The sequence below is a fragment of the Spermophilus citellus genome, assembly GCF_964194105.1.
Source record: "Spermophilus citellus genome assembly, chromosome: 11".
NCBI lineage: Eukaryota > Metazoa > Chordata > Mammalia > Rodentia > Sciuridae > Spermophilus > Spermophilus citellus.
The window spans coordinates 110922252-110934702 of NC_138192.1; the positions used below are offsets into that span (position 1 = coordinate 110922252).

At 35.1% G+C, this 12451-nt stretch overlaps 1 protein-coding gene across 1 annotated transcript in view; it reads left to right on the forward strand.

Moving 5' to 3' along the window:
* CPS1 (carbamoyl-phosphate synthase 1) overlaps positions 1-11065 on the forward strand; it is a gene marked incomplete at its 5' end in the record, with an annotated part of 115041 nt that extends 103976 nt beyond the window's left edge. The window contains 4 exons of the mRNA XM_081260634.1: positions 7867-7926; positions 8660-8772; positions 10057-10186; positions 10939-11065. Of these exons, the coding sequence (XP_081116760.1) occupies positions 7867-7926; positions 8660-8772; positions 10057-10186; positions 10939-11037 (402 nt within the window). The 3' untranslated portion in view covers positions 11038-11065. The remainder of the gene's footprint in view (positions 1-7866; positions 7927-8659; positions 8773-10056; positions 10187-10938) is intronic.
* Positions 11066-12451: the final 1386 nt, after the last annotated feature.

Here is a 12451-nt window from a genome sequence, read left to right on the forward strand (position 1 = left end):
CTCATCACGTTATAAACGCATATTAAGTATTATTAAGTCTCAAGTATGAGAATATTTGCCCAACTTCCAGTTATGGCTTAAAGTTTAATGTGAGACCTGGGGGCATTCAAAGGAGACCATGCCCTTAGCCTTGATCTTCAGACTAATCATAATAGTGCTAACATTTTAAAATACCAGTTTAAGAAGGCAGTGATGTATAAAATTGTGCCTTGTTTGGTTCCAGCGATGCAGGGAAATGTGAAGCCAAAATTAATTTGATCCCTATGAAGTATTTGTGTGATTTTGGCATCAGTGAACAGAATTTTGCTTTGTAGGAAAAAAGGGAGTTTTTTTATTTTAAGGGAAAAAATTGGTTTCTTAAAGCAGTACGATTTTGTCCATTGGAATTCTACCTTTGAATGAATTCTTTTTAAAGGATGTCAGTTTTAAAGAATATCAGTATTCTAGCATCTACATGAATTGTGGTAAAGGACCTTCTGTCTGTGTATAAATACAAAATGTTAGGAATTTAAAAATATGTTCTTAAGTATAAAGTCAAAAACAAAGTTTTAAGAAAATATTTGCTAAAATTATATTTAATGAAATATTTACAACTGTGGAAAAATTTGACAGGACTGGACTGTAAATCTCGAGGTAGACAAGAATCATTTTTTAACTTATTTTATATGATAGGCAAGGAAAACTTTCCATTCCAACAGTTAATGTATAGTCTCTTTATTGCTAAATCGGGGATTTTCATTCATAGTGATTTTTAAAAAGTGCTTAATCAGACAATTTAAACTGAAAAACATGACAGAATATTCTAACCAGAGAGTTAATAGCCATAAAACCCATCAGAAATCTTCTTAGCTAGAAAGGAATCAAATCTTTCCTTTTTATCCAATTTTCATAGCAGATACAGATAAAGTAATCCAAGTTTCATATTTCAGGATACACTGTTCCTTTTAGAAAACACTTTACTGACCATGATCTTACTTGGTTAGAGAATATATATAAACTTTTTTCAAACATATAAAGTCAAAACTGAAAAGATCATAAAATACTACTGCTAAAATGTAAATGGAGCTTGGGCCTAGTAAATATATTGGAAAGTATATGGTTGAAGATGAGTTAGGTAATAAAGTTCTGAGAGAACAAGTTCATGATTACATTTTGATTTCTTAAGGGAAACATTCATTTAATATGAAGCTGTATGAACTTCACTTACAGAAGAACATTGGTACCCAACTTTGCTGCAGTTAATTTGATAATTTATTTCTTCATTATTAATGGGGAAGATGATCAATATCCCATTTGATGTAAAGGGCTTCCTTTGTCTTCCTCTCCCCTACCCCCGACAAATTCCTGGTATGGGTAGAAGGATTTAGTGAAGGTACCTTGACTTATTAATTTTACTGCAGGTTTCAAGAGATAGTTGTAGGAACAGATAAACATGAAGCAGAGGAAAAAGTATCTCTGAGCCAGGAAACATTTTTTCTTAGTGTTTAAACTTGTTATATGTTTTAAATAGGCATTTATTACTAGCAGGTTTCAAAAACCACTTCTCAATATTTAATAAGTAGATTGGGTGTGCTTGTGTGTGTGTGTGCGCACGCGCGCGTGCGCGTGTGTGCACACACACATTATCTGAGGCAGTCCTAAATATTAAATTCTCACCTCTTTTCTACCCTACTCCTTTAAAAACTCTTTGTTTCTTTCTGCCCTTCCAAAGTTAAATCCCATGGGCCAAATTGCCTGGGAAGTATGAAATATTCGTAGTATCATCATATCAATCTTGCCTAACGAGGATTTAGAGAAAAAGTCAGGATTCACATATTGACAAGGGATCCTGGCCAACTTAACTGTTTCAAGTCTCTACCAAGACTTGCCATATTCCAAGGCATTTCAAAAGTAAGAAAGGCTTAATATAGGTTTATGTGGCAACAAAATCATGCTTGATTTTCCTGCAGTAGTTCCAGCCACTGTTCATCACATCAGAACTTATTTTTAGTTTCTATGAGTAGGCAATCTGCCTTGTTTTGAGGTTTTCTGGAACACCCTTTAACAATAAATGATTCACTCTGGAGTAGATCAAGAGCACTCGCTTTTTCCCCCCTCTGATTGGGCTATTCACTGATGCTTGTGAAATGGCAAGCACAACCTGACATCTGCGCTTCAGCATTTCTCAGAAACACAAAGCAAGCATTTTATTTGAAAGGACAACTCCAAGTGACATGAATAACCTTTTATCTTCAATACAGCATCATTAGGAACAACCATAGAGTTGTCAGTCCTGATGTCCCTGGAGAATCTGTAGGCATTACTTAGTATTAACTTGGCTTTCTTTTCTTCAGCTAGCAGTTGGGTTAATGGAAAAAATGATCATTGGAGGAAATATATATATATATATATATATATATATATATATATATATATATATATATATATGTGTGTGTGTGTTTCACTTTTAAAGGGATTCCTCCTTATAAACATTTCCAAGAAAATAAATCAGCTTGTACTTTTCACCTTTAGTAACAAATGGTTTCTTACACAGGTATTTTCAATCAGCTTTTAAATCTGAGGCTACTCAGATGCAAGCTGACAGCTGTAATTTCTTTTTGTAGAGAGGCTGTTTTATGTGTCACAAGTGTTCAATACATGTTTGATAGAAGTTTATAATGTGTCTATGGAAGCCAACACCCCAGACCAGAAGGCAGAGTGGTTCCCTGGCTGGGAACTGCCAATACTGTCATGTTGGATATTTATCTTTTCCACTTGGGGGACAGCACTGAAACAGCTCCATAATGAGGTTCTGCCTGGTGTCTGCAGATCTTAGAGGCCTTGCTGACTTATTTTACTTTAAAATGACAAAGAAAAAAAGTTGCATTCTAGTACTCCTCCCTCAACATTTTTCATTGTGACTTTGGCTGAGGTTAATGCATCTTGACCTTAAATTGCAAAATGAGTGAAGGATCGTCCACTCAGCCTCCCTTCTTTTCCACTTCTAAACGTTAATGTGCATCAGACTTGCCTGGAAGGTTTGTGAAACTACAGATTGTTGGGATATACTCCTTGAGTTTCTGATTCAGTAAATCTGGGTGGAGCCTAAATTTTCATATTTTTAATAAGTTCCCAGGTAATGCTTGCTGCTGTTCTCAAAGTCTGCTTTGAGAACCACTTTACTGGTGAAATAGCCTTCTCAGAAATATAGTTAAAAGTTATTTTCTGCGCATGGTGGCACACACCTAGAATTTGAGTAACTACAAAGGCTGAGGTAAAAGAATGGAAAATTTAAGGCTGGCCTTAGCAATTTAGTGAGACTCTGTCTTAAGATGGACTCAGTCTTTATTTTTTAGTTTTAAATTTATTTATTCTAATTTGTTATACATGACAGTAGAATGCATTTCAATTCATGCTACACATACAGAGCACAATTTTTCATATCTCTGGTTGTACACAAATTAGAGTCGCACTATTTGTGTCTTCATACGTGTACTTAGGGTAATGATGTCCATCTCATTCCACAATCTTTCCCACCCTTCCCCTCCCTCTCCTTTGCCCTATCTAAAGTTCCTCCATTCCTCCCATGTTCCACCCCCACCCCCCATTATGGATCAGAATTCACATATCAGTGAAAAGTTCAGCCTTTGGTTTTGGGGGATTGGTTTATGTCACTTAGCATCATATTCTCCAACTCCATCCATTTACCTTCAAATGCCATGATTTTATTCACTTTTAATGCTGAGTAATATTCCATTGTGTGTATATACACCACAGTTTCTTTACTTCATCTACTGAAGGACATCTAGGTTGGTTTCACATTTAGCTATTGTGAGTTGTGCTGCTATACACATTGATGTGGCTATGTTCCTGTAGTATGCTGTTTATAAGTCCTTTAGGTATAAACCGAGGAGTGGGATATCTGGGTCAAATGGTGGTTCCATTCCAATTTTCCAGGCAATCTCCATACTGCTTTCTATATTGACTGTACCAATTTGCAGTCCCATAAGCAATGTATGATTGTGCCCTTTTCCCCACATCCTCACCAACATTTATTATTGTTTGTATTCTTTTTAAAAATATTTTTTAGTTTTTATAGTTGGAAACAATACCTTTATTTTATTTATTTATTTTTATGTGGTGCCGAGGATTGAACCCAGTGTCTCACACGTGCTTGGCTAGTGCTCCACCGCTGAGCCATAACCCTAACCCTTTGTTGTTTGTATTCTTGATAGCTGCCATTCTAACTGGAGTGAGATGAAATCTTAGAGTAGTTTTGATTCGCATTTCTCTAATTGCTAAAGATGTTGAACATTTTTTCATATATTTGTTGATTGACTGTATATCATCTTCTGAGAAGTGTCTGTTCATGTCCTTGGCCCATTTATTGATTGGGTTATTTGGTTTTTTGCTATTAAGTTTTTTGAGTTCTTTATATATCCTAGAGATTAGTGCTCTATCTTATGTGTGTGTGATATTCTGTAGGCTCTCTCTTCACCTCACTGATTGTTTCTTTTGCTGAGAAGGAGCTTTTTAGTCTGAATGCATCCCATTTATTGATTCTTGATTATATTTCTTGCCCTATACGAGTCTTGTTAAGGAAGTCTTATAGACCAATGGTACAGAATAGAGGACACAGAGAGAAACCCACATATATACAGTTATCTCATCCTAGACAAAGTTGCCCAAAACATATATTGGAGAAAAGATAGTCTCTTCAACAAATGATGCTGGGAAAACTGGAAATCCCTATGCAACAAAATGAAATTAAGCCCCTATCTCTCATCATGCACAAAACTCAAATTGGATCAAGGACATATGAATTAGACCAGAGACCCTGCACCTAATCGAAGAAAAAGATGGACCCTGTCTTAAAGAAAAAGACTGGGAATGTAGTTTAATTGTAGAGTATCCCTGAGTTAATTCCTAGTATTTCAAATAAATAAATAAAGTCATTATTTACTATTATTATCACTATATTTTCAGTGACTTTTTGTTAAGAAAGTCTAAGAGATTAATAGTTAAGTTCATGATTAATGTATCATTTATTCAATAAGTTTGCTGAACACTTTTATGTTTTATCTCCTAATCTGATTTTGGGCAAAGTTCCATCTGTTCTGTGTTTAGCCAGAGGTCACCATATAAGTTTTCATATTAGGAATTTAACAAAACTCAGAGGTTCATTTTGAATATTTCATGTATATTTCCTGTAAATCAAGAGACTTTAGACCATGAACAAAACTAAATATGTCATCTAGTTCAGTTCCTTCCTGTACCAGAAAGATCATGCTTTAGCATATGATTGTTCTGTTCTTCTGCCTGACTTTTTTTTATGAGTCTGCCATATAACTCATTAAACAGTCCTAATGTCACTAAGAGTTATTCTCTAATTTTACTTGTCTAATTTTATTCTACTCTTTTAAATGTTTAGCCATGAGATTCTGTATCCAAGCTCATTTATTCCTGCTTGGTCCCAACTGTATATGGAAAATGATTGTCCTGGGCATAGTTTCAATTCATATTCTAGAAGACTGTCATGAATAACCCCTTAGCCTGCCTTAGCTGAGATCCATCCTGTTGCATTTATCTTTTCTATTTGCCAATAGTTTCGTTTCATAAAACTTCAGTTCTGGGATTGAGAGCGTCAGAATCTGAAAGAATTTTATATTTGAATATAATCTTTGGGGTCTTTCCCTAGGATTTAAATCTACTCTCAGAGAACCTCTGCGTATAAATACGAGAAGGTGTTATCCACTGAACATTATCAATATTGTACAAGAATCTTGATAGGTTTTATTGCAATTCCTAGTTTCTTTGAAATAAGATTATGTCCATGATTTTCAACCATTTATAGTATGATTTCTAAATAGGTTTAAGACATTTACTGAGGTAACCAAATTACATCATCTGTTTAAAACCTTTTTCAAGGGAAACCAGCAAAATGGTCCCATTTAAAGAATGGATATTTGGGCTGGTATTGTGGCTAGATTGTGGCTGGGATTGTGGTAGAACGCTGGCCTAGCTGTGGGACCGGGGTTCAATTCTCAGCACCACATAAAAATAAAGGCATTGTGTTGTGTCCATCTACAAAAACAAAAAATCTCTCTCTCTCTCTCTCTCTCTCTCTCTCTCTCTCTCTCTCTCTCTCTCTTAAAAAAATAAAATAAGAAATAAGAATGGATATGTTTTTAAATATGACTTTAAATAATATAGGACAGGTGCTCAGACATCCATGTTAATGAAGCCAAGATCAAGGACTGGTCTTTAGATATGTCACTTAGCTTTGTTTCCTTTCATCCTGACTACTGTCTTACAAAGATGAGCTCTTAAACACGGGTGGTATATTTAGAAGTGGGAGTGCCCTGATGGTAATGGGCAGAAGTCCAGGGAAGGTAGGACCTGGAAACCATCTCGGGTCCTGGGAAGGAAAGGACAATGGACTATTAGTAAGTATTTGAACAGTGAGTTGGAACGTTAGGGAAACCTGTGTGGAAGTAAAATGTGTATATGTGATAGGAAACTCGTTTGGGTAACAGTGTAACTGTTACTAGTATAACAGCTGCTTTAAGATCCCAGGCTTGGAAACGAGGAGGTAGATGAAGAAATCTAACATATAAGAAACTGGAAAAAACAATGATTTCAATAATAATAATAATAATAATAATAATAATAATAATAATAATAATTAATATTTATTGAGAAATATTATTGGGCCTGTCACTGTGCTAAGTTGTAGTATTAGCACTTATGTACTATTTACAATTACTTTATTGAAAATAACACTAACCCTGTGACAAGGTACTGTTACTATTTCCATTTAAGAGATGAGGAGAATATATCATAGAGAGGTGAAGTTGCTCAAGGTCGTGCAGTTTAGCACATTTTGTCCAATTGCCCGAGATTTGAGGCACTTACAAAAACTTAAATTGAGCAACAAATATACCACTTGTGGTAACTTTGAATAATTGTTATATTTTTAGAGGTCTGTTCTTTTGAGAAAAGTAAAAGGTGAATGATTAGAGCATTTAAAAAATATGTGTCATATATATGAAAAAATATAAAGGATATGTAAGCTCTAGATTATGACTTCAACCTATTTTAGTATACCTGTGTTGGTTTTCTTATAATATAAGCAGAATTGAAAACTTGGGCTTAATTTGTTAGTAAGTTGTAAGTCCACAAGAAGTAGAAATATTATTGTCATCACTGCTTTAGAAATGAGTGCTCAAAGATATTAACTTCTCTAAGCACATGTTACTTGTGAATGGTAAAGCTAAAATTCGATATGCAGCTTAGAGACTCCAGAGCTCTATTTTTTTTCTCTCTCTGTATGTGTGGTATAGACCTCATTCTTTAATCACAAAATTTTATTGCCTCAGAGTAAATGCAAAATTGAGTTCCAAATGATTGAGCTATTTCCAGGACCTGTACTTGAGCTACCAGGACAGTGGCTGAGTTATTGAAGGTAGCATGGAATTAGAACTTAGCAATTAGAGCAGGCTGGACAGGCAGAACAACTCAAGAGGAAGACTTGGTGTTCATATCCTAACCCAGGTGTCTTTTACATGCCCCTGACATGGGAAAGGATCCATGTAGAATTGAGGGGATCTAAACCTATAGTCAAAGACTAAGTGGATTCAATAGGGAGACTTTGTAATAGTATAGAACAAATCAGTGTGGTTGAAATTTCATCTGTTGGAAAATTAATAAGAACTTATAATCAGTATAGGGGAATAAAAGGGGGAAAAAACCTGTCATCTTTAATATAAAGTACCCAGCAACATGTGGTTTTGTCTTTTCTGACAGTGTGAGGGACCGCCATATTGAATATATTTAAATAAAGAGCATATACATCTAGAGAGTGAATCTTATTAAATTCCATTTCAGCAATCATTCCGTCCAAGATTCCTTGGTGTGGCTGAGCAGTTACACAATGAAGGCTTCAAGGTATGCTATATTATTATTCTTTTCAGTATTTTTGGTTTGCATTGATATCTGCCCACAAAACCAAATATGGTAGAAAGAGGGAAATAAATCACTTAAAATTTTTCCTTTCAACCTGAAAGGTTGAACTCACTTGGTAGTTTCTAAACTTCAATAGAAGGAAAAGATTAGAAAGACTAGTTTTTAACAAAATTACCACAAACTCAATACACGTTGTCAGCTAAAATCTTAGCAAGTTTAGCTGAAGCCTAATTGGAACAAAGTTCCAATGCATTTTCACATAGTTTTCTTTTTTATTTTCCTGTTTCCATCTGAGGTCATAGTTTCCAGCTGTTATAGTTACAGGCAAAACTTCTTTGCAGTGAATACCTGTACACAAAGCCTGGTTCAGTAAAGCAAAATTATTCTCATGGCTCAGGGTGGGTCTGTGACCATGGGGCTTTGTTGACCTGATAAAAATAAGTCCTAAGCCATGAATAATTCTATATTTTTCTCTTCTACAAAACAGTTACAGCTGAGATTCTTATTTTTTTTTTACTGCAAATATTTTAAAAGTATTTAAAGTGCCCATGCCTCTAGATTTTGAGTCCCAGTCTCTACTACTGGTGCCATATTACTTCTCCTGCTTATCAATTTCTTCTTTATATTTTAAATGATACATATATCTTAGTAGGCTTCCTTGATCTACAAAAACTTTGACTATGACACAGTAACTGATTTCTCATTTTGAATGCAGCTCTTTGCCACAGAAGCCACATCAGACTGGCTCAATGCCAACAATGTCCCCGCCACCCCAGTGGCATGGCCATCTCAGGAAGGACAGAATCCCAGCCTGTCTTCCATCAGAAAGTAAGAGCTGAACTATTTTCTGAGTTTGTGACATAGAGGATTAATTGTGGGAATGAGTATAATGTAAATGTGTTACTTTACAATTATAAGCCTATGAAAAATCCTTTTAATCAACCAATTTAAAAATGAATATATTTGTGGATGCTAGTAAAATTTCACTAATGAAATTTTCAAATACTATAGAACACACTTTGTCTATGGTGTGCATGGTATTATGAAACATCTTTCAAATACTTCTTGGTAAGATCATTTTATTGACAGAAAAATGAAAGCAAGAATGAATGCCTTGCAGTACTTTATTTCATGTCAAACTCATGTATATTAAGTGTAAGGTTAATCATCTACATTTCACTGATGTTGTGCATCAGTGGATCAATTTATTGAGCCTTTGCTTCATGAGCATTGTGGTAATGCCATCCATCAGATTTCTAAATTGCTCATTGCCTGATCACATTGTCATCATGCCTTAGACCACATCACCATTAGGTTTTGTAAGACATTATTTCAGAACATTGTGTGAGCTACCAGCATGTCACTACTAAACTATGTGGTCTAAGTGCATGGCAGACCATTTCAGGATGTTACAACCTACCCACTGACTACATTATACCAAATCTTATACATGCTACTATTTGTCCAAGCTTTTAGAAAGCCAACCTATAAATTATTATCAAATTAATAAAAAAATGGCATCATGTACAGACCGTCACAGGCTTCCCAAGATAATGTAATTCCTCTCTTTAGAGCTTTGTAAGACAATAATCAGTACTACTTTATGCTTTTGGTATTTAACTGTCTCGTAGTGTCTGTAACAGCCCAGTAACAAAATGTGAAACAGTTTAATTCAAAATCAAGTTACCTGTGTTTTTACACCATCTGCTGAGAGGCCCTGGGAAGCAGGCAGTGAAGTAGATGGAATATGAGTTTGGATTGTGGGATAGGAAGGCTTTCATTGATACAGATATCACCACTTTGTAAAAAAAAAAAAAAGTAAATATGTATCAAATTATCAATTCTTACTATGGTCAGATAGCATTTTTAAATAGAAACATATTTTACATCCCATTAATTAAAATTTCAGTTGAACTTTTTTAAGAACACAATAAAAGAGTTATAATCCCCAAATGAGTTTGAAAATTTACTTAGGAATAGAGGAAGGCAGGAGGCAGTCAATTCAGTATGACATTGACTTAAATGACCAAGAGAATCATTTATGTTAGTATTTTAAAAACAAATTATACAATATACATTGCAAGTTTTAATTTATTTTGTTTATTCTTCCAGACTGATTAAAGATGGCAGCATTGACCTAGTGATTAACCTCCCCAACAACAACACTAAGTTTGTCCATGATAATTATGTGATTCGGAGGACAGCTGTTGACAGTGGAATAGCTCTCCTCACTAATTTTCAGGTATGTTCTCTCCTTTGAGTATAGGCTACACATAGGTTTTATTTTTGGTCCCACACTAGGAATGTTAATCAGTATATGCACATCTCTTTCCTTCTCCTTGCAATGTTCAGAATAGATTGGAATTTTTAATAGAGTCTAAGATAATGGTAGTAACATGGTGGGTCATGGCTTTAATGGGACAGTTGGTGATCAAGCAATTGAGAGCATTAAAATTCTTGAATAACCATGGCTCTTTCATTACTTCATTCCTTATACAAGTACCCTTTGAATAAAAAGTGACAGTGGGGTATGGAATAAAGGTTGAAATTTTATTCCACTGTTTCTCAATGAAAGTGACCACATGTAAGCAACAGATAAATAATTGAAGGTACAAGTGCTTGTCCAATCCACAGAAAATGGTTGTATAAGGTCCATTCAGTTTTACTTAGAAATGACCCACCAAATTTATCATAGGTAGACTCACAGACTTGAGACTCATTAACCTCCTGCCCACCATATACATAACGTGTGTGTGTGCACACACACACATACTAAATCAATATCAATCCCTGGAGGTTGGGGTAGAAATAAGCTTATTCATAGTGACATCTGAGAAATGGGGAAAAATCTCCATGAAATAAATTTTTTTATTCCTTTCATCCCATATCCGTTTAGAAATTGAGAGCACACAGTTGTGACTTTTCACTTCTTATTCATTGAACATTCACTTTCATTGCACGTGGGTTGCTAAGATTCTTATCATTTATTTGCAGGTGACCAAACTTTTTGCTGAAGCTGTGCAGAAATCTCGCAATGTGGACTCCAAGAGTCTTTTCCACTACAGGCAGTACAGTGCTGGGAAAGCAGCATAGGGAAGCAGAAGCCCAGTCCCATTCTTCAATCAACCTGAGCCCTGTTTTATCAAAATGAACTGATTCCCAACTTTGTTTTCCAGAGATGAATATTGATACCAAACTTTATTTCAGTTTACCCTGTTATGCCTTAATATTTCATATCTTTCACAATTTAATTGTCAAAACTTGATTAGAGTCCTTTTTAAGTAACTCATTCTTCGTGAGATTTTCATCCATTTAATAACACCTGTTTTGGGTGGGCTAGGCTCACCTATGTGTTTATTTGCAGTTAACATTTTATGGTGCTGATTAATGACAATCATGGCAGAAAAAAGTTGCCGTTCTATCTTCTGAACTCTCAGTACTTTAAACATACCCTTGGCATTGTTTTTAAATAGTATCTGCCACACTCAGGACACAGAATACTATAAAAATTTGGTAACATAAAATGTAGGTTTAATTTATGAGCCACTTCATCATGATGTTGTGTATTGCTTCTTTTTGATAATAATTCTCACCTATCTGGCTAATCCACAAATACCATTTTCCGTTCTCATGTGACTGAATTCAAGAAATGTGACAGAGGCCTTTAGGTTAAGGATTTCTTTTCAGAATACTGGTTTGTTGTTTTGGTCTTTGGAGTACGTTCACTGATGGTAGAGAACACTGAGATAGTTAAGTACTTCTTTGTTTTACATTGGAGTTTTACGTAGGTAAAATGAAATCTGTAGATTTGTGTCATTCACCCTCTCCTCCGATTTTGGAATGACTTGGAATTCTTGCTTACTCGTTCAGATAATGGATTCTGTAGATCTACTGAGTCCCACATGCACTATGAATTCCACACAATTTAAACACAGGGACACCATTCCTTTTACATACTAGAAAAGTCCTTCTTCTGGGCAGCCTTTGTCATTTTTAAATGTTTTGTGTTATTACAAGTGCTCTAATTGTGAACTTTTAAATAAAATACTCTTAAGAGACATTGCCAGTATAGTCTTGTATTTATTCATTTAATTACACTGATATATACAAATCAATTCATTTCAATGATAACACAGAGCTTAGGGCCAGGATCACATTGCTAATTTTTTTTCTATACAAACTCATAGAGGATATGAGCAAATTAGTGTTGAAAATAGAGGAGCTTTTGTTATTAGTTTTTCATATATTTTTTTCCTTATCTCTCTCTCTCTTTTTAATGCAATACTGGGGATTGAACCCAGGACTTCACACATCCTAGACAAAGCACTCAACTCCATGCCCAGTCCTTTAAATTTTTGTTCGTTTGTTTCGTTTTTGAGGCTGGGTCTCAACAAGTTGCCCAGGCTGCCCTTGAACCTATAATCCTCCTGCTTCAGCCTCCTGAGTAGCCGGGATTACAGACATGTGCCACCATACCTGGTTCTTATCCCTCTGGTGTCAATATAAA